This window comes from Heliangelus exortis, chromosome 25, assembly GCF_036169615.1.
Source record: "Heliangelus exortis chromosome 25, bHelExo1.hap1, whole genome shotgun sequence".
NCBI classification, from domain to species: Eukaryota; Metazoa; Chordata; class Aves; order Apodiformes; family Trochilidae; genus Heliangelus; species Heliangelus exortis.
The window spans coordinates 1201463-1223807 of NC_092446.1; the positions used below are offsets into that span (position 1 = coordinate 1201463).

Consider the following 22345-nt stretch of genomic DNA (forward strand, 5'->3'; position numbering starts at 1 on the left):
CACTGTAACTCACCCCAACATCCCTATCAAGGCTTTAAATGAAAAGTTAACTTAAATTATCATGTTTAGGTGCTGATAGTGGTGCCGAGTGTCAGCCTGGTGCACAGAACCTGTCTGAGGGGGTGGGCAGAGGTTCGGGTACCTTGCCCTGATGCGGAGTCGTGGAGCTGCTCTGGAAGGGACCAGTTTCAAGGTAACCCAGTGGTCCCAAAGTCCCAGGGGTAACCAGTCCAGCCCCAGGGAGGTGGGGGTTATCTCCAGGTGGGTTTGCACTCTCTGCTTACCCAGGGGTCACGCTGCTGTCATCCTCCAGAGAGACTTCTGCCTGAGCTGTGCTGTGGGGTGTGGGTGTCTGGAGATCCCTGAATCACTCCCTGATCATCGCTGCACCCACAGGCTCCGGGTGCTCTCCCAGGTGAGGCAGCAGCTTCCTATTAAATCCGGGAGAGGAGGAAGCTGGGGCTCAGAGGCTCCGCAGCCACGGATCGGGTGGCACAAGGGGAAGAAGAGAGCCCCGGGCGAGGGGACACGGCGGGGACAGTGCTGTGAGGTGAGGTTTCTGGGGTGTGCCGCTGGGTTCCTTCCCCTGGCTTCCCACAGGGCTTTTCCTCAGCAGACAAAGCTCCTGCAGACGTTTTTTTTTACGGGTTTCTCCTTCCTGCAGAACAGGAGTGCCCTGGAGACTTTCGGTCTGGAGACACCGGGCAGAGGGTGGGAGTGGGAAGGGGCAGCCGCGTCCTGGGGTGTGCGTGGGGTGAAGGCTCCTCCGGGCATCACTTCCACTGGTGTTGGTGCCTGTGGTTCAGCCCAGCCACAGGAGATTCAAAGGCAGTGCCTGGGGAAGAGGGCAATCTCCTAAGAGTCTTCAGGAGAACCCTGCGTGTGCTCCAGGAGGTAGATGAAAAGCTGGGATTCTCTGTACATTCAAAACAAACAAACAAACATTCTCAGCATCTGATTTTCTTCATTATTCCTCACTTGCCGCCCACGTTGTTCTGTTGCAGATCAATTAAAATTGCCTCCCCATCAACAAAGGAGAAATGTGAAGGACCTGGGCTGAGCTCTAGGCTGGCATTTTGTGTTCAACTTTGCTCATGCTGCAAATTCCTCCCTAGGTGTGTCCTCGGTGGGATGGATCCTGGCTGCCAGCGTTGGCCCTGGGTGTTGTTTGTACTCCTGGGTAAGGCTCTCACCCTGCAGTGCTGCGGGGGGGTGTGGGAGAAGCTGGCTAAATAAAAATGCTGCTGGTGTAAGCTTGGTGTTAGTGGCAGCACCTGGGAGACTGGTATTTGATAATAAACTGGTGGTTGGCAAAGGGCTGCTCTGTCCTGAGCAATGGGCTTAGGGGTGGCTGAGTAGGGAAAGGGGGGACCCAGAGCAGGGCTGCTCTGTGGGGTGGGAACTGAGCATTCCTCTGGCCCAAACACAGGGGTCGTGGCAAAGGAGAGTTTCAGAAATAACTGCTAGTGCAAAGCACTTTAAAAAGTACCTTTTCTTACTAAAAACGACAGTCAAGACATGCTTTTTGGTATAGACACTTTGTAGGTTTGTCCCAAGGGTGACCTTGTAGTTCTGTTGTAGAAAGGAGCAGACATGGGGGCTGATGTCTGTGTGCCACCCCAACACAACCCCAAGCCCTGTTTTCCTGCTGTTCCAGCTGTCCCATGGGTGCTGGGTGCTCAGAGACCCTGTCCCCAGGGACCCTGCTACCCCCCTGCTGGAGACCTCCTGCTGGGAAGAGCCCATCTCCTGAGAGCATCCTCCACCTGTGGCCTCACCAAACCTGAGACCTACTGCACACCCCACAGAGAGGTAGGGTCACCCCAGGGATGCTGATGTCTGTTCCCATCCTATCCACAGGTATACTGGTGCCTGTTCCCATCCTATCCTTCCACCCTTTTTGCAGGGATGAGCTGAATGTATTTCAGTATTTCATCTCCTTTTCAGCCATGCTGGGTCTGTGGTCCCAAGCCCTGGGAGCTCCTCCATCCCTGGGGCAGGGAGGAGGAGCTGAGAGAAAACATGGAGGCAGGGAAAGGGAAGCAAAGAGAAAGCTGGGTGTGAAGCTTTTGCATCCCAAATATCCCCAGCTTTCTTGTCTCCCAGCTTTTTAGTGACAGACTGAGCTTGTATTTCACTTGTGAATAAGCAGAACGTTTCAAGTCTTTCACAAAGGCTTGGAAAATCTCCTGAACAGAGCTACTGTTTTTAATTCTGGTTGTGTAGGGGCAGGAGATGGTGGGAATAAGGAAATGCTTCGGCCAGCTCCAGGTTCCCAGGCTCCAAAGCTGCCACCAGATCAGAACAAGAGGTTATGGATAAGTCTGCCTGAGCACAAAGCTGAAATCACTGCAGGGGTCATGTCCCTGATGTGAGCACTTCCTAAAAGCTTTTCTTTTTCCATCTGGCAAGGTTTAACCCTGTACCTGCTGTAGGAGGAACTCAAAGGAGAGAGAGATCAACGTGGAGAGGCCAAAAGGGTCTTGGGAGAGATGCTTTAGAGGAAAGGGAATGGCTGAGGCAATGTTTTCTGCAGGGAAATCCCACTCCAGTCAGTCAGTCTTTGGTTTTAATCCCCCTTCAAGCTGAAGGCTGAGACGTGGCAGTCAGTGCTTGTGTTACTGAGCCAGAGTTCTCTGTGCTGGGGAGATTTTTGCTTCTCTGTGGGCTCAGGGAGGGCTGGAAGCTGCTGGTTGGTGTGAAACTGAGGCAGGTCCCTGGCCCAGGTGGTGTGAGCATCACCAGTCCCGGGGTTAAAACATGCAACAATTAATTAACAGTGGTTTGTTAAGTTGGATTCTCTCATTCTAGCTTTGAGAGTGGGATCTTTGCTTCCTTACAGCTATCTGATCCTTTCCTGAAAAGGGGGAGGCATTGTCACTGCTAGCAGATTCCTGCAAGACCTTTTCTTCCGTTCTGCTACTGTAATAGCTAAGGGGAGTTATGACTCTACCAGCTCCTATCTGTGCAGGAGAAATCCCTGTGTGATGAGCATTTCCTAATTTTTTTTCCCTCCCTTTTTCTGCTTCTCTAATTTAAGCAAAAATTAATCCCCTGAACTCTATTTTTCCTATTCCCAACCCCAGCAAAAGTAAGCACAGTTCATTTATTGGAGCTTTTTTTTTTTTTTTTTTTTTTTTCCCATTTTGGTTACAAATCGTGCTCTTGTTTTGCTGCCAAATGGGTACAAATTTGGAACCTGTTTTGCAATCTCAGCAGAGGGCATGGGAGGAGGGGTTGCTCTCTGGCTGGGGGTGCCCTGGTGCCAGCTGGCAGGCACACACTGTCTGGCCCTGCTGCCAGCCCCAGGGTGCTCTTGTGCAATTCTGGTGGGTCACTTGCTGTGAGCATCGATTTCAGCCCCTTTTCCATTGTCAGTTCCAGCTCCAAATCCCTCTAACCTTTATACCTTGCACCACTGATTGCTCCACGCCTTGGCGGTGGGCTCAGAGCAGAGGAGTCCATAAGGGACACTTCAGAGTTGCCATTTATAGCACAGAGGGACTGCAGGGATGATGAGAGAAGTGCTGGGGGGTGGAAAGCAGGCAGACCAATGGCCTGGCCTGGCAGTCACTTAGTGCTGAGGAAATGGCTGCTGGAGACAGCAGGGAGAGCAGAGGCAAGAGGGAAACTGAAAATGAAATAGAAAAATAATAATAATTGAGCAGGGCACCCCAAACCCCCTGCACATCACTGTGAAACCTCTCACCGTGGAAAAGGCAAGAGAGGAAGGGAGTTGGGTGTCCCTGTGTTGCTGCTCTGCTCCCCTCATCCTGCAGCTTTTGTTATGGTTACTGTGTGAGTCCCCACTCCCCAGCCCAGGGACACTTTGGGTATTAAAATGTTGGCCTGAAGTCAAGGACCAAGATTTTCTGCTTGCTGCCCCCCGTTTTTCATGGGCACTCGGTGGATGTAAACACCAAAGTCACTGTTATCACCCCCTGTGCTGTGGTGACACGGGGACATCCAGGTGGGGAATGGAGGGGAGAGGTACCAAAGAATCCCAGCCCCTTATGGAGCTGGTGGGAGGGAGCTGGATGAGCAGGAAAGGTCCTGGTGTGGCTGAGGGTTTGGTGGTCGCAGCTGCCTGGCAACCCTGCCTGTGGTGGCTCAGCTCTGATTTGTCTTTGGCTGCTTCCAAAACTACAGAAGGAAGGGGAGGGTACGTGGAAGACTGATGCCTCTGTCTGCCTCTTGCTGCTGTCTGATGTTACATCTGCTTGCCCACCTGGACAAGTTACTGAGAGCTTGGTACTGATCCAAAACACGCTGCCTGCTGGGTGCTTCAGTGAGTCCCCAGCATGCTGGAGCAGGGGGGAGCACTCCAAAAAGCCTCCCACCTCCTTTGCTTTGCAGACCCGTGCCATAACTCAGACTCAAGATTTTTTTTTTTTTTCCACAGAAAAATGCATCCACAGAATCATGAAATAGCTGTGGTTGGGTGACACCACAGGAGATCCAGCCCGCTGCTCAAAGCAGGGCTTGTAGTGTTGGGTGTTGCTTCATAATGTTGAGCATTTGCACTGAATAATTTGTAGTCCAGACCTGTTGGAGTCAAAATGGGGCTGCTCAGTGCTTATCTCATCTTATCCTGGCATTCAGACACACCCAGCTCCTTGCTGCAGGGATATGTCCCTGCCTGTAGGCAATGTGCAGAAGAAAAAGCCTATTTCCCTTTTTTTTTTTTTTCTTTCCTCCTCCACCCCCCTTCTCTCTTTTGCCACTGCAGATTGACACCTGTGCTGGCAGACAGGGCCTGGCTCCCTGGCAGAGGGACCCCGGGGGGTGGGATGAGTGTGGGGGTGCAGGCTGCCATCCTGGCAGGGTGTAGATGGAGCTTTGCTGAGGGGAGATGCTGTGAGAACAGACTGGGTGAGGAAAACAGGCACCCACATGCTCCGTTTTAAGAAAGAAAAAGGAAGATAATTTCCTCAAGCCCCATACCCAGGATGTTTCCCCAGCTTGTGCCTTCTCCCCCATCTCCACTGCTGCCCCTGAATCTGGGGGTCACCAGCAAAGCCAAGCTGAGGGGCTCAGCTCTCTATTTGTGTTTTGAGCATCAACTCAGAGCTCACATCCCAGCACCACTGGCAGTGCCAAGCAGAGATGTGACATGAGATGTTAGTACCTGTGTTCCAAAGCCAAATCCCACTGCAGTTCAGCAAATACCAACTGCTCACCGAGGAGTTTAACCCTGCTGACACATCCAGGGGTAACCTCTACATCTGTACAGCTTTCCCCATGGAAAATGTACAGAATCCTTCACAGGCAAGGTGAGCCCTGCTCCCTGAGCCTGGCCCAGCAGTGTCCTGCAGCAAGTGCTGACAGGGAGGGCAAATGGGCTGGAGCAGAGCACTGAATAGCTTGGTTCCCAAGGTGATTCCTTCCTGCTGCCCACCCTATTTCTTGGTAAGAAGTTGCTAAGTATAGTCTCCATCTATACGTACAAATTCCCACCGCTTTCCAGGCTGTCCCTAAATAAACTTGGAGCAGTCCTTAGTGTCCCTATACAATATTAATTGCACAAGAGCTCCCAAGGCTGCAAGCCAGGAGCCCGACTGACACAGTGGCTGTGGCTGCCAGGGGCTGGACCACCGAGGGCTTTGCAGTTTCACGAGTGGAGAGCAGCAGCTTCCCATCTGTGCTGATGGATATAACTTCGGTTTATTTTGGGCTGTGCACCTATGCCAGGAGGTTTTATTTCAAGCGTCTCTCTAGCTCAGATTAAAATGGCAACGAGAGCTCCTTAAAATACTTTGGTCTGGGTCCATTGGCTTTAAGTTGTTCTCGGTTTTATGTGTGAGTGGGGAAGTGTGGGAGCTGAGCAGGGAGCCCCCCACAAGGTGGGAGAAGGATGGGAGCAGCAAAACCCCAGAGCAGAGCTGGGCAGAGCAGGTTCTGGGTCTGCAGCACAGCCCGGAGTTTTTACACCACCTCCTGCTGCTGCTACAGGGATTTACTTTTTTTTTTCTCTTTTTTTTCTCTTCTCCTCTCCACTCTTTATTTCTAAAACATGAATCTGCTCCTTCTTGCCACTCTGAACAAACCCCTGATGTTCTGCCTTTCAAAAGGCTGGGAGGAATTCCCTGCAATCTCTGCAGTCTCCTTAAGCTGGGCTCTGGGTGACCATTGCCAGCAGCCCAGAGGCACAGATGGGTGCTGAGTGCTTTCCAGGCAGACCAACAACTTCTTTTGCCTTCCTATCAGCCTCTGCAGCTCCATATCTCTCTGAATCTGCCCCAAGCCCGGCACTGGGCCGTCATTTTTGGTAATTCCCTCTGTCCCAAGGAACTTTGAGACACTTAGTCACAGGCAGGAATAGCCAACCCTCCTGTTGTGCAATAAAGGGCTTTCACAATTTGCTCGAAGACTTTAAACAAATTTTGCCTCCAGTGTTAATTTTAGCCTTAATTTAAAGGCCGGGGGTGGGGGGTGAGGAAAAAATAGGCAGAATTTTGTCCCTAGAAGAGCCCCCGGCTGCGGGCATGGGCAGTTTAAATTTCATTTTCACTTGGTGCTGAACTTCCAAGCGGGTTTCAGCTTCCCTGCCAACATTACAGCCCAGCTATTAGGAAGCACTTGGGGCTCTGGCTGTGTGAATGGTCTGATAAATACTTGTGAATCACTCCTAATGAATAATTTAGCTGAGATTAACCTTTCCCCTTGCAGAAAGCCTCCCTTCTCCCTTTGCTAGTCCCAGTCAGAGATGTTGAGTTTAATCATTATTGGGAATTGTTCACTGAATCATTTCTGAGGGTAATTCCTGTAGATTCCTGACAATTTGCTGCTAGTAGTCATTATCTGAAATTACTTCAGCCTGGACCACGTTATATTCTTTCTGATTCTGATTGGCAGAGCCAGGAGGAGTTGGTAGAGCCAGGGAAATTGCATGTTTATATATCCTGAATTCTCTGTTTGCTTACTTTGCAATGTTGTTATAAATATTGCAGTTAGCCAGCTCCTGTTCTGGGATATTTATAGACAGAACATAAAGGCTACGGAAAATATTGTGGAAATAGATCAGTGTTAAGTGAGGATCTCTACTCAATATCTGCCCAGCTGCTGGAAGGTTCCCAGGTCCAGGCAGAGCAGACTCAGCTCTGGGTTTTGAAGGAGATGAAACCATCCTGGGGTCTGTCTGCTGCTGCTCAGCCACCAGCCCTGTCCCCACTGTACCTCTGGATAAAATTTTCCACTGATTTTTCTTTCACAGAGGTGGATATGAAGTGCTTCTTGTCACCTGATATCTCTGCTGCACCTCTGCAAGCTGATCTCATCACTGGGGGCCCAAACATACCTTTCCCTCCCCAGGGACTGCCAGCCCTTGCAGTTGGGTATCTTGTTGCTTTCCTGGGCTCAGCTGTGGGACCTTGTGCCAGACGTTCCCTTCCTCTCCCCCAAACCTTCCTTCCTCCCAGGGTGACATTTCTGAGCCAGCCTGCCCCATGCCTGCCACCTCTGCACATTCTGTTCTTCATTTTCCCCAATATCTTGGTCCTTGGGATGTGTCAGCATGAGGTGTGTGTCCCTTTGTTCCCTTTGGGAGGTCACATCACCGCTTGGGCCGTGACAATTTCTCATTATTGAGATGTTTCACATCCCTGTCTGCAGCCACTCTGAGTGTGGATGGTACCAGGTGCTCCGGATGCTCCCGTGGGATGCTGCTGCTCTTTGACCATCCCTCTGGGACCTGCCCTTCACACCTGGCTGTCCCTTCCTATTTTGGGGTGGCCTTCACCCGGCTGCTTTCCCACCTCTCCTCTTGGCCCATCCCTGGCTCAGTCTCCTTCCTGTGTGGTTCTGAACCTCCACACGTGCCGTGAGAGTGGCTGCACCAAGCCTTGCTTGGGTAGTCAAAATCTGGGTGTTTGTTTGCTCCGTGGGGACCCTGTTTTCTCCCGTCCCTGCACTAGATACATCTCTGTTTGCTCCTGGAGTGACTTGCTCAAGTGCAGGGTGAACTTTGAGCTGCTCGACTTCCCACCCGCTGCCTTCTCACCCGCTGAGCTGTTTGCTGCCTCTGCTCCCCCGAGGGGCCAAGAATCCCCCGGGGGCCTGAGAGAGAGGCCACAAACAGCTTCCTTGGCTGTGTGGAAAAGGCAAACTGGGCCTGGAAAGCTGGGAAGAGCTTTCCATCAAGTATGGATTATGGAAAACAATGGATTGTGGGGTTGCTTAAAAAAAACCCAACCCAACAACCCCAAAAAACCAACAACACCACTAACAAAAAACCCAAAGCATTTTTTATGATTTGCCGTAAATCTGTTTTAGCTACAAGTATTTTGTTTTTTACTTTTTGTGGGTTTGAAGAGGGTGTGTAGGGGAACACTTCTGACCGATCAGGGCTCTCCAGTCCTCTTACAAACCAGCTGTACTCCTGCCATTTGTTCCTCCCCAAGACCACGCTGCCCTGGAGCCCCTCACCCCTGGGGTCTTTCCCTCCAGCTGAGCTGGGACAGTCACTTCCACTCCCTGTTTTTTCTCTTCCAGTGGAGCATGAAGTGCTGCAGGTGTGACTCGAGGCTGCCACACTCCTACAGCAGCCACCGGGTGCACAATGTCCTCTCCTCCACGGGACACTCCCGATGGTGGCAGTCCCAGAACGGTGAGTACCCCCCTCCCTGGGTGAGTTGGGGTCCCCCCTGCCCCCCGGGACACAGCAGCTCCCGTTGGGGTCCCTCCCTCCCGGGACACAGCAGCTCCCAGCAGTAAAAGGTGTGGGGAAGAGGAGGAGTTGACAAATTCAGGGACTGGAAGGAAAGAAGGGGATAATGGTCTGGGCTCAGTTTGCTCTCCTGAAGGTCACTCTCTGCTCCTCTCTGTGCCCGCAGGCATCAAGCACGTCTCTTTGCAGCTGGACCTGGGGCAGCCATTCCAGCTCAGCAGCATCCTGCTTCACTTCAGGGTTAGTGAGCAGCATCCCTGCTGGTTTGGGGTCAGATAAGACCTGCAGGATCTCTGTGGGATGTGGGCAACTTGGTGCGGGGGTTTGGCTCCTGATAGGAAACATTCCAGAGGCCCCATCCCTGCTTTTTCTCAGTTTGCTGTGGCTGTTCCCCCTCTAGGAGGAGCAGAGCATGGTGGTGGCTTCCCCTCCCACGACTGCCAAAAAATTCTCCTTGGTGCAGATGTGTGTTTATGGCTGCGAGGGCAGGGTGGGACCCAGAGGCTGCTGATAACCAGCAGGGAGGGGATTGTTCCATCAGTCTGAGCTTGGATGGAAGAGGAGGAGGATGGGCACCCCAGGTCCTGGGGTGGGTGCCAGCTGGGGTGTCACAGACCTGTCTCTCTGTCCCTGCAGTCCCCACTGCCTGCTGCCATGCTGCTGGAACGCTCCACAGACTCAGGCAGGACCTGGCAGGTGTACCAGTACCTGTCCTCTGACTGCTCCAGCACCTTCCCCCACGTCCCCCGGGGCTCCCCCGAGAGCTGGCAGGATGCTCGGTGCCAGCTGCTGCAGGGGGACCCTTTACACGGTGGCAAGGTAGGATCTGAGGGGGTTTGTCACAGGGACCCCCACATGAACCTCTTCCCCCCGCACCATGGCCCTGAGGGCAAGTGGCTTGTTCAGTGCTGGAGAAACACGTGGTGTCCTTGGGGGTGTTTTACATTTATCACCCCTGTGAGGGATGGAGCCCCTGGGCTCATCAGGAGGATTCTTGCTCCTCTGGGAGAAAAGCCCTGTGTGCTTTGGGACAAAGGAGGTGATGTGGGGGCCTTCCTGTGAAATCCTCTGCACCAATGAAGGCTTTGCCCTCTGTTAAATTCTGCAGAAGGAAGTCCAGAGAAGGAGATAAAAGCACCTGGTGTTTCTTGCTTTTTAATTGCGTTTGTTTGTTTGTTTCTGATTGGTTTTGTTTTTTGTTTGTTTGTTTTGTTTTGTTTTGTTTTTTGTTTGGTTTTTTTTTTTGTGTGTGGTTTTTTTTCATTCTCAGGTGAAATTCAGTATCCAAGACTTGGCATCAACCATCACTACCTCTTACAGCCAGGCTGTTGATAGTAAGTGAATGATCTCTTTTATATCTGGGAAAGGGAGAGGGGGATGATGGACCTCAGGGGCTGCAGCAACCCTGCAGGGACAGAGCTCCCCAGCAAGCACAGCCCTGAGCTGCTCTTCATGCTGGTGCTTCTGCCTCTTTCTGAGGCCTCTGCTGCCCCTCAGCCCTCTCCTTGGTCCCCAACAGAGCTGGGACAGTTCACCAACCTGCGGATCAACTTCACTGAGCTCCCCCACATCCCACGCCAGGGCTTCCACTCCCCCAGCACCTTCTACGCCGTGACGGAGATGCGGGTGCTGGGCAGCTGCTTCTGCCATGGCCACGCTGAGAGCTGCACCCCTGCAGGAGACCTGCATGGAGTGGTGAGTGAAAACCCTACAGACAAGTTCTGTGGTATCAGAGCATCCCTGAACACCAGCGGGAACGCTGGGTTCCACCACATAGCCAGGAGTGTGCTCCTCAGGAGATCTCTGCCGAGGGGTGGTCAGTGGTGGGGGCTTTTCCCTGGACAGGAGCTGCTCAAAATTAAGGGGAATGAGTGAAGCTCTGAACTCAGTGCAGGAGAGGTAAAATGTTGTCTCTGCAGCAGGTGCCCGGGCACTGTGTGTGCCAGCACAACACTGCAGGTCCCCACTGCGATCGCTGCGCTGCCTTCTACAACAACCACCCGTGGGCTCCTGCAGAGGACAACGACCCACACGAGTGCCAGAGTATGGTGACCACAGTTCTCTTCTCTTCCCAAGGCCTTTCCTAAATCCTCCCTGGCTGTGAGCAGTAGGACCGGGAGCAAACTCTGAGCCCTTTTGCCAGGGCACTTTGTGGGACTGGCTGTTAGCAGGGGTGTCCCTGCAAAAGGTGCCCCAAAACCCCCCGGGCTTTGAGTGATGTCCTGGGCTGTGCCAGTGCTTGGCCACACTGTCCAGCTGCTGCCAGATGTGTCCTGGGTGGTTGGCAGGTGTCACCATGTCACACAGGGGACTTGGGCACCCTCTAGTGCTGCAGCTGCTGCTGCTGGAGGGGTTTGCATGGCTGCAGCACTCTGCGTTTGGGTGTTCTTAGGGTGCAACTGCAACGGGCACTCAACCTCCTGCCACTTTGACCCGGAGCTGTTCCGTGCCACTGGAGGGGTGAGCGGTGGTGTCTGTGACAACTGCCAGCACAACACCCAGGGCAACAACTGCGAGCTCTGCAAACCCAACCATTTCCGCAACCAGCAGCAAGATCTCACCCACCCCGAAGCCTGTCTGCGTGAGTGCCCACCCACCCTGCACAGCACCTTCCCAGCCCCCCCCAGCTCCCCCTCACCCCCCTCAGCTCTGCTGGTTCTTGCACTTTTCCAGCCTGTGAGTGTGACCCGGATGGCACCGTGCCAGGCTCCAGCTGTGACCCTCAGACCGGGCACTGTGTCTGCAAGGACAACGTCCAGGGGGAACGCTGCCACCTCTGCAAGCCAGGCTTTGCCCAGCTGGCCAATGCCAACCCCATGGGGTGCCACAGTGAGTACACCCCAAAACAGCCCCTGCTCCCCAGGGTGCTTCAGCCTCACCCCTGCACTCAGCATCCGGGGGGCCTGGGGAAGGAATGCTTTTCCCAGAATGATTTGATTTGGGTTTTCCGTGACAAAACTCGTTTTGCAAAAGCTTATAAAGCTCCTTGCTCAGCCTCTGGCCTGCCTAAGGTAGGAGTGTGGCAAAAATCCCAAGGAAAGCAGAGTTTGGGGGGTGTGTAGGGCTGAATTCCCACCCAGGGCTGGGGAGGAGCAGGGCTGCAGCCATGGCTTGGGGCTGCATCTCCTGTGAGCTGGACCGGGGGGTACTGGGGGTGGCAAAGTGTTAAAACAGAATGGAGAGGCAGGACGAGTTCATCTCTGGGAGGTTACAAGGTGCTTCTGTGGATCTGGCTTTGTGGGAAGCTTTGTGGGAAGGCAGGCTGGTGCTCTGTGACAATTTTTTTTTTTTTTTTTTTTTTTAATATGACAAACTCCTCCTTGTCTCAGAATGTGCCTGCAACGGGCTGGGGACCCGGCAGGACGTGCCCTGCGACGACGAGACGGGGAAATGCTTCTGCCTGCCCAACGTGGTGGGGAAGGGCTGCGAGCAATGTGCCCCCGGGCACTGGGGGCTGGGGAGCGGCCACGGCTGCCGAGCCTGTGACTGCCACCCCCCCGGCTCCCACAGCCCCCACTGCAACCAGGTACTGCCCGCCCCCACCTCGGCATCCTCAGGGCAGATTGCAGAAATATTTCTGGTTTATTTCCCCACCTCCTTGCTCGCGTTTTCCTTTCCCATCCCTGCACCGCTGCTGCCAGGGGCTGCCCCGGGGGGGTGGAGGTGCTGGGCAGAGCCACATCCCTGCTGGGCATCACCCAGAGCATCAAACCCCTTGATGGGTGGCTCTGTTGTCCTTTCCTACCTGTGGGAACGTCCAAAAAAGGGATGTGTGTTCCCTAGCGTGTTCTGCTCTTCTCCTGTTTCCCAGAAAACACTGTGACAGGAAAATGAAAGAAAGTGGTAATTATCGAGGCAAAATTAAGCCATTTTAAAAGGCTTGATATTTAGTAAGGAAGTCCTAAGAAGAGATCTTCACCCAGGCAAGGCAAGTTAATTATCCTCATTTGTCAATGAAAAGCATGTGTGTCACTTCAGGCTTAAGAGACAACTGGGAAAATTAAAGTCAAATCTAAAAAAAAAGCTGTAACAAATTCAAAGAGCCAAACACAGATCCCAAAAGAGCTCAGTGCAGGGAAAAGAGGTGAGATGGCAAAGAGCTGATAGTGGGCAATTCCTTTGTCTTTGAAACAAAGATTAAAACTCTGCTTTGCATTGCTTGGGGCTGTTTGGAGACTCTATCACTGTGATCGCCCTGGAGCTTGGGCACATCCTGAGGCACAGGCTGAGGAGAGAAGGTTGTACTGGTGCTGGCTTCAGTGTCTGGGGGGTCTTTCCCAGGAAAGGGTCTCCCTGATGTATTTCTCTTCCCTCAGTTCACAGGACAGTGTCCGTGCAGAGAAGGCTTCACGGGGAGGACGTGCTCTGTGGCACAGGAGCAGGTTTGCCCAGACAGGCACTTTGGGAACATCCGGGTAGGGTGCCGAGGTAAGAGCATCTTTTTTATTTTGTTTTGCTGCTGCTTAGCACTGAGAAACCACCACGGGTTCTCTGGGAAAGGGAACCTGGCCCGGGTCTGACATCAACAGCTCTCATGCTATTTTGCAAGAGAAATTCTCTGGAACAGCTTCCAAGTTAATCCCTGTTGCTCTCCCCCATCTCCAGGCATCCACCAACCCCCTCCCTGCAGCCTTGGGTGAGACCCTTGGCTGTGACAATTTGGCTCTGCAAGGCCAGGGGCTGGGTGAGCAGCTGGGCTGGGGGGGTCTTCCCATTCCTCTCCCCAGAACACCCCCTGCCCAGATGCTGCAGGGCTGAGGAGTGGGGCTGGGCTTCAGGTTGTGCTTCAGGCATCCCATTAACAGGGGCTGATTTTACATATATATATTTATAGATATACTCTCATTTATTTTCCCCTTAACTTGGTGGGCTTCATCTCTCCATCTTTCCCCCCTCTAGAGTGTGACTGTGACTTCCAGGGCACAGAGGATGTGGGCTGTGACAAGACCACAGGCCAGTGCCTCTGCCTCCCGGGTGTCACGGGCCAGCGCTGTGACCGGTGCCAGCGGGGACACTGCAACCCCCACCCCAGGTGCCAGCAGTGCCACCCCTGCTTCCAAACCTTGGATGGGGACATCCAGCACCTGCTCCAGCGCCAGGCTGGCCTCAGCAATTCCACCTCCCACCTGCCCCGGGGGTCCGGGGGGTCCCACTTCAGCTCCCGCCTCTCCCAGGCAGAAACCAACGTGGAGCAGGCACAGAGCATCCTCAGCAGCTCTCCTGTGACAGAGCAGAGCCTGGCCCGGGTGGGCAGCATGCTTGCTGCTCTCAGGTGAGCAGGGATGGGTGCTGCTAATGTGGTGCATCCCTTAGCTGGGAGGGGACACTGCTTTTTTTTCTGGGTGCTCACCCTGCTCGTGCTGCTGAGCTGCTTGCACGTGTTCTGCTTGGTGTCTGTGCCTGGAAATCTTGCTCTGTTCACTCTGAGATGCTCTGTGGGCTCAGAACTGTCCCTGCAGTGGGTGCTGGCAGTGTCCCAGCACGGGAGAGCCCTGCTCTCTGTCTGCAAGTGCTGTACTGTCTGCTTCAGTTCACATTTTTTGCTTTTTCTCTCCCAGAGAGCAGGTCCAAGGAATAAATCCCGACCTTCCTTTTCTGGATGAGACTGCCTCTCTATTGAGGGAGCTGGAAGCCCTGAACAGCAGCTTGTTTATCACAAATGCTCAGTATCAGAGCAAGAAGAGCCAGTTTGAAGCCAGCCTCAGCACGGATCTGTCAGGTACAGTGCTGCTGCTGCTCTAATATCTCTTAATTTGCAGCCACTAATTTACCTCCACGGGACTCAGCACGTGCCTGGTGGTTTCCCATGGGCCAGGGGGATGAGATGGAGTTTTTAGCCTAGAAACTGCAAATGCACCTTCCCTCAGTGAGAGGGATGCTTTCTACCCAACCTCTGGCCCGTGAGCTGGGATTTCACACTGTGTGGTTATTTAACTCTGGAGTTTTGGGGCTGGGCAGCTTCTTCCATGGGCACCGTGTTCCCATCCCCTGCTGCTGGGCTGCAGTGGGAGCAGTGGAAAGTGGGGAGCCCTGCTGGGAATATGAACCTGGCTGGAAGCTGAGACAGTGAAGGTTGTGCACAGATGGAAGGGTGGGGAAGAGAGCCAGGAGGCTGCCAGGCACTTAGAAGAGCTAATTGAGCCCTGAGCTGCTGCTGCTGGGCTGCCATTCCAGCCCCATGCAGCTCATTCTCTCCAAATGTCTCCCTTGCTCCAGCCAGTGGCACCAGAGCCGTGGGAAGTGGTCACTTCTGGGGACAGGATTATTCTGCACCCTGTGTCCCCAGCAGGCTTAGAGGTTGTGTCCTGACTGTTCTTCCAGGCTGAGCTGGAGAGGAATGGTGGGCTCTGCTCTGAAGTTGGGAAAAGCCTCTGAGAGCCCTGCTAAAGCACCTCTGGGCTGCATGGTATCTTGCTTTAGTTTTGTTTCAATCTTTTAGTTCCAGCCTGGAGTCCAGTCCTTCAGAAAAGCTGTGTAGCTCACTGATGGAATGACTGAAAAGCATCTGGAAATAAAAGGGGCTTTTTCGTTGTGCTTTAGTGACTAATTACCCTGGCTGCATCTCCCTCCTCTCCGTGCACATCCGCTCAGAGGGAAGAGTCACTGCCTTGCTTTGGGTGGCTGTGCTGCATTTATGAGTCACGGAGGTATTTGTGTCATTTATCTTGGTTTTTTTGGTTGTTTTTTTTTCCTGCAGGAGCCTTCAAGACAATCAGATCTGCTTACCAGACCTCTGCCAATGCCAGCAGCCTCATTGCTGGCACCTCGGGGGTGCTGGCTGAGTCCCGGCAGAGCCGCAGGAATGTGGAGGGGCTGGAGCAGGGCCTGGCTCATTCCACCTCCGAGCTGCTGACCCTGAAGGGCCAGATAGCCTCATCTCCCAACCTGACCCCACTCATAAACCAGGTGAATACACAAAGTGGTTTGTTTGGAGTACAACGTGGTGTTTTCAGGAGGGCCCTGCAGTCCCCAGGAGGCAGCGGTCTCATCCTGCACTCACACCTCTCTCTCCTCACAAATTCCAGCATGGCACAAGGCACAAGGCACAGGCACAGTCTCTGTCCAGGAGACTCATAAATGACACCCAAGCAGCCTGCTGCTTTGGGACCTCAGCAGAGAATTGCCTGGGGGTCAAACGTACCAAAGTATTGCCCACCTTGCCCTCCAAAGGATTCTCTCTTGTGTCGGTTCTTGTATCTCAAAGACTCAGTTTCTGGATAAGGTTTCTTTTATTTTTCCTTGGCTGCTTAGTCATTGCCATGGAGATCCATTTCGGTGTCTCCTCATGCACGGTTGCTGTGGAGACCACCACCCTCCCCTCTCTGCTTTTCAGGGCAGAAACATTTTCCCAGGAGAGCATCCTGTGCTGGCTCTGGGCTGGCACGTGCCCCTGCTGCAGGGTCTGGGACTTCTAGGAGATGCCATGCAATTAAACCCAGTGATGTCCAGACAACACAGCAGGGTCTTCTCACCCCAAAACAAATGGCACAGGTTGGACAGGGTTCTCCTGCCAGGAAGTGAAGAATTTCTGTCCTGAGAGCAAAGGAGATGTTTGCTCCCTGTGGACATGCTCTGTTACTCTTTGTGAGACACTGGGGTTCCTGTTCTGCTCCTGTTTATCCCCCAGTTTGGGGTGGTGAGGAGATGCAGGGCATTCAGCACTGTGCAGCACACGAGTATCTCTGACAGCCACGGTCACTGCTGCCCTGGGCTGTGCCACCTGCATCACCCCAGTCCCTCCATCCCTGCTCCTGCCTGGTCCCAGCTCCCCGGGGAATCCCAATGGAGCTCTGGCCCCTGCTTTGCCTCCCAGAGGACACTCAGATTTCCCCTGCTCTCTCCCTCTCAGGTCTGTGGTGGTTCCCGAGTGGATCCCTGCACCCCAGCCCGGTGTCAGGGGCTGCTCTGCCCTCGGGATCCCGGCCCGTCCTGCGGTCCCGCCCGGCCCTGCCAGGGGCTCCTCCCTCTCTCCAGAGGAGCCCTCGGTACCGCCGGGGAGAGCAGCAGAGAGCTCCGCAGGCTCAGTACCCGGCTGCAGGACACGGCACAGCTGGTGAGTCCAGTCCAGTCCAACCCAACCCAACCCAGTCCATCCCAACCCAACCCAGTCCAGTCCACTGCAGTCCAGTCCAGACCAGTCCAATCCAGCCCAGCCCAGCCCAGCCTAGCCCAGCCCAGCCTGCCCTCCCTCCTGCCTTCCCTCCTGCCCTGCCTCCTGCCTCCATCCTTCTCTCCTGCCTTCCCTATTGTCTTCCCTCCCTCCTTCCCTCCTTGTATCCTTCCATCCTTCCTTCTCTCCATCCTTCTCTCCATCCTTCTCTCCATCCTTCCTCCATCCTTCCCTCCTGCCCTCCCTCCTCTCCTCCCTTCTCCCGTCCCTCCTGTGGAGCCTCAGAGTTGTGGGAAGGACCCGGTCCCTGGCAGAACCCCCACAGCAGAGACCTTTGCACAGCTGCAGAAATCTGGGAGGTTTTGAGCAGGGGGGTTCCTGCTGCTGGGAGCCTGGGTGCTGCTGCCTCCCCCCAGCGTAGGGACCACAGAGCTGGAGACACCTGGGTGGCTCTGGGAATGTCCCAAGGAAGCCGTGTCCTTCTCCAGGTTTGGGATTACTATGGCAGGAGGGGTGAGGGTGTGGAACCCACTCTGAATCTGCAGCTTTATCTGCTCTGACATTTGATGTGATGTTGGTGCTTTCTGCGGCCTCTCTGGGTGCTTGCAGAGATAAAGTGAGGTTTCAAACTCATCCAAAATCCATTTCTAAGGTGTCTAAAAAAACTGAACAGTACTGCCCCTGCTCGAGAGCTTTCTCTGCAAATCCAACCCTCAATCTTTAGCTTTTACAGTCCTTTAAAGCAGAGGCATATTAAGAATGGGGAATAACATCATTCCAAGGTGCCATTCCCAGTTCACTTGGAGCTGAGGTAGGGCTGCTGGGCTTTCAGGTCAAGAAGAAATGGCTCCATCAGGACATTGTCATTTGCAGATTAAAACAACAGAGGTGTCTGCAAGTCAGATCCAAAGCAACACCCAGAGACTTGTGGACCAAATGACAGCAAAAAGGACCCAGATTGAAGGAGAGATCCGGCGCATCCAGCAGTTCATCCAGCAAGTCCGAGGCTTCTTGTCAGGTAGCACGAAGCAAGCTGTACAGCAAGACTGTGCAGGCTGACCTGGGCACAGAAAAGAGACTTGTTTATACTGGTATTACATATGAGAGCCCAGTACAAGAACATCTGCTGCATAGCTCAGCCCAGTTAAACTCTCAGATACCCAGTTTATCTCCAGATGAGCACTTACGTAGCAAAGGTAATGCACAGCCTGTGAGATGGCAGGACAGGCTTGGACAGAGCTTTCTGGAAAGCAGAGAAGATATTTCAGGAGCAGAGAAATCCATGGTTTTGTCAGCAGTTGTAGGCTGGCCAGCTGACCTGCTCAGGCTTGACTGTGCTGTTCAGATTGACCCAAATTATTCCTGACTGTTTTATCTGTGTCAACTCCCCTGGGATGTCACCATCCCATGCCTGCTTCCTTCTGGAGACATTTGAGGCCATCTCAGAGGTCCGTGGGCAGGAGGTACCACACAGCCTCGACCTTCTCTGCCAGGGCTTCGTGGAAGGGTTTTGCAACATCCTCCTGTGAGCTGCTCTCAGATATTACCTCTAAAAAATGAGCTGATTTAACATCTGTGGGGGGAGGCAGCACGGACTGGAGCTTGCTCTGGGTCCTGCTGCTGAGCCTGGAGACATCTCTGGGCATTGAGGACAAACCCATCCCCTTGGCTGGTGCTCTCCAAGGATCTGCAGTTGCCATTGATCCCAGGCAGAGAAGTTGAGAGCACTTACTGACCAGAGATGAGCAGAAACATCTCCTCTGGAGCAGGCTGTTAATCAGACCAGAATTCCTCATTGTCCTATAAACCAATGGGATGACTTATTGTTCACAGACAGATTGTAATAACATAATGAGCCTCAGGAGCATTAGCTGGGTAAGAAAATCAGGTCACTTGGTGCTGCCTCGTGTTAATGATGAGTGAAGATATTTCTGAGCTAATCCCTGGGCTAAATGTCCCTTGGGCTTCGCCTGCTTCTGATTCCTCTGTTTTATTAACTTTTATTTGTGAAATAAAACCAGAGTTGTCCTGAAACACGACCTCATCCCTGACTGCATGAGAGCATGGCTGCATCCCTGCCCTCATCCTCCCTTGTATTCCCACTCCCACCTTTCCCCTCTCCTGTTTTTGACCCTCTCTGTTTGCTCTGCAGACAAAGACATGGACCCTGCCACTATCCAGGAAATCAGTGACTCTGTTCTCTCTCTACGTCTCCCCACGGATGCTGCTGCAATTCGGAGAAAAATGACTGAGATCCAAAATTTGGCAACTAAGCTGCAGTGCCCAGAGAGCATCCTCACCCAGACAGCTGAGGACATTGCCAAGGCCAGGCAGCTGCAGCAGCAGGCAGAACAAGCCAGGTGGGGTTCAAGGACGTTTGGCAACTTGTATGATATGGAGTTTTAGCCCAGAATCTTCTGTGTGTGCTTAGTGCCTAAAAGAATGAGTCTGCAATCTTTGCAGGCACCTCCCTGGTGCCCCGATACAAATAACAGGTCTTGTTATAGCTGCTGGAAAAAGAAGTTCTTTACCAAGAGTAATGGAGGCTTTTCTTTATCTCTTGAGTCCCTGTGATGGGAGCTGCCAGGGTTGCCCTGGTATTGCTTGATATTGGTGACCTACATCCTAATTGCACAAAAGAGCATGAGGAGATTAAATGGGCTATTTGTTTTCTGGGTGAAAGTTGGGAGGATTATCCGTGGTCCCTTAAAAACTAATTAGAGTGTCCTTGCAAATTTGGAGCATCTACTTTGTCACGTGTTGACTTGCAGCAGTATCCCAGTGAGAAGGGCTGTGGGATAAGTAAGTAAACTCCTTGATAGTGTCTGGCCCCTGCTGAACCTGCTGGGAGGGAGGAGAGAAGGGAGTCTGGATTTCTATGGGAAGCCCTATCCCCAGCCTGCATGGGCCCACTGCAAACAGAGAAATATTCATTGAAACTGGTTCAGTGGTTATTGCTTTCCCTTCAATACTTTTTTCTTGCCCTGCTTACAAAATAAATATTTCTAACTAGTTGAAAGGAAGGCTTATCTCTCCCCTTCTTGCTTTGTCTCCTCTGCTTGGGGGTATGACCTGGAAGTCATAAAACTTCTCTCAAAAATACCTGCTTCTCTCAAAAAAATACCTGCAGTGTCCAGATGGGTTTGTGGCTTCTGGGGGAAGGAGACTGCAGCCTGCTCAGCCACAGTGCTGTCTTGTTTCTCGAGCTGCTTTATTTAGCTCCTGCAGCCCTGACTTCCAGCCCACACCATCACCCCCACTCACTCCTGGCTGTTTCTGACGTTTCCCCAGGAACCGGGCGAACGCCATGGAGGGCAGCATAGAGGAGGTGGTTGGGAACCTGAGGAGAGCAAACACAGCACTCCTGGAGGCTCGGGGTGCTATCAGGGGCTCTGGCTCTTCCCTCCGCTTCATCCAGGAGCGAGTTGATGAGGTGAGTGCTCTGTGCTGCCTTCCCAGGCAAGGATCCTCTGCCCTTCCCACCTCTCCTTTGAAACTTCCTCACTGGGTGGGGTCCTGCACCGGTGCAACTGGGAAATGGGACCTGGTGATGCTGTTGCTGTACAAATCTCTTCTCTCTGCCTTACCTGACTTGTGTGCTTCTCCAGACTCCAGGCATGGTCCCTGCTGGAGCCCCTCTGAGACCAAACCCCGGGGCTGGTGTGATCTGTCCCCACTCTTGGCTTCTGTGATGGGGCTGTGGGGCAGCCGAGCCTGCGGAGAGGGGAAAAAGCTGGGGTGAGATCCACTGCCTAATGTGGAGCACTCTGCTTTCAGATCGAGGCTGTTCTTGCCCCAGCTGAGAAGAACCTGCAGTCCCTGGGGGCTCAGCTGGAGGGGCTGCTGGAGCGGCTCTCGGCGCTGCAGCGCGGGACGGACCAGAACCTCCTGCGGGCCACTGACACGCAGCAGATGGCTAGTGAGATGGGCCAGCAGGCCAGGAACACACAGCAGGTACCAGGATCAGACACACCAGCAGCTCTCCTCCTCATCCCCACTCTCAGCTGTGTCCTGGGGCTGTTCTGCTCAGGCCGTGGCCTCTGTGTTGCTGTTTCACTTGTTACTCATCTGAGGCACTGTCCTGACAGTGAAGTTTTTCAGGACCTTTCTCAATCCTGATACTTTTTGCTGGAAACTTCACTCTTCTCTATCTCCTCCTGGGGCAGAGTAGCCCATCCAGCTGCCACTCAGCATCTTCTAGAGCACATCACAAGCTGTCATGCATTTGTATGATAACAAAGCTGATGCGGTGTCTGTTTAACTTTTAAAATGGATTCAGCACTGGAAAATCCTCTTTCCTCGGGTCTATCTGCTTGATCCTGTCTGCACTGCTTATTTCTTTTCCACAGGCTTTTGAACAAGTGAAGCAAATGTATGCTGAGCTGAAGGGAAAGATGGAGCAGAGCCCAGGCCTGGGAGGACAGGGCAGCGTGGTGCAGAGCATTGACCTGGAGGCACAGGCTCTCTTTGAGGAAACTTTGGCCATGATGCTCAGGATGGAAAGTAAGATTCTTTGTGAACTCAGTGTAATAATTTCATGCACTGGGGAAGGGGTTTTGACTCCCAGCACAGTGAGGGAAAGGAATTAAGACGCAGACAAGATAGTTTTGCCAGTGCAAATTTGGGTTGCATCTCTTGGTGCTAAGCCAGTGGTGTTAAAATTGTCAGGAGCCATGGAGGGGACGCCCTGGCTGCTGCTGTGTCCCCATTTTCCCCCATGTGCTCACTTCAATTTAAGCATTCAGAAGTAATGACTGTTTATAGCAGTCCTGTTGGGGCTTTTCAGCAGCCCCAGGGGTTTTTCCTTGCCCACCAGAGCTGCAAGAAGAGAGGTGGAGGCTCAGCCCAAACTGTCCTCCTCCTGTCCCATCACCATGTAACCCTTTCCTGCCCTCTCTCCTCAGCATTAGAGATGGAAATTCAGGAAAGCAACAAGGCCCTGATGTCCAAGTCATCCAGGCTGCTGGGCCTGGAGGAGCAGGTGGGAAGGATCCGGGATGCCATCAACAGGAGAGTCGCCTACTACGAGAGCTGCTCCTGAGCTTTGCCCTCCTCCTCTGCACACACACTGGCTGCTGTGTTCATCCCCATTTCCTGGCTGGACTTCTCCTGTGCCTATTGTCCCTATTTTTAGCAAATTGAGCTTCCGTACCTCTGGAAAATAGCAGAGCCAAAGGAGCAGCCTCCTGGAGAGGGCTGACCTTGGCTGGACTGGCTGGAGCTGCATGGGGTTGGAGATTGCAAAGAAAAACAACCCCAAAGCTGTTATTTCTGAAGGGGTTTATAAACCAAAGGCATTACTTCTTCTTGTTTCAGTCGGTTCAAGCTCTTCTAGCTGAATTTCACTGTTCAAAATAAAAGCCTCGTGTGGGGCCTTCCAGCACTTTTTATCTATGCTGCAGTTAATCCTTAGAACTTGCTGTGGCCTCAGTACTTCCCTCTTAGATCTTCCTTCAAAGAACCAGATCACAGAAATGGAGAATTTTATCTTCTATACCAGTATTTATACAAATCAGAGAAATTCGATCTCACACTCAAAGGTGAAGTCAAATGTGTTGTTTGACTTTGTG

At 53.0% G+C, this 22345-nt stretch overlaps 1 protein-coding gene across 4 annotated transcripts; it reads left to right on the forward strand.

The window, feature by feature from the left end:
• The first annotated feature begins 340 nt into the window (after positions 1-340).
• Positions 341-22157, forward strand: LAMB3 (laminin subunit beta 3). Of its 4 annotated transcripts, none has more exons than XM_071768201.1 (23): positions 341-415; positions 1116-1180; positions 1658-1812; positions 8491-8605; positions 8832-8905; positions 9302-9484; positions 9936-9999; positions 10185-10360; positions 10585-10708; positions 11058-11246; positions 11339-11494; positions 11995-12191; positions 12982-13093; positions 13565-13937; positions 14224-14384; positions 15363-15571; positions 16515-16718; positions 17649-17793; positions 18928-19135; positions 20067-20208; positions 20553-20729; positions 21125-21278; positions 21680-22157. In XM_071768201.1, the coding sequence occupies exons 2-23, from the start codon at positions 1132-1134 to the stop codon at positions 21814-21816; spliced, it is 3504 nt and encodes a 1167-aa protein (XP_071624302.1). In that variant the 5' UTR covers positions 341-415; positions 1116-1131; the 3' UTR covers positions 21817-22157. The 4 variants fall into 4 exon arrangements, with proteins under 4 accessions (XP_071624302.1, XP_071624300.1, XP_071624304.1 ...); XM_071768199.1 differs by lacking the exon at positions 341-415 and adding an exon at positions 448-555; XM_071768203.1 differs by lacking the exon at positions 341-415 and adding an exon at positions 448-555 and having other exon boundaries at positions 10588-10708.
• The last annotated feature ends 188 nt before the right edge of the window (positions 22158-22345 follow it).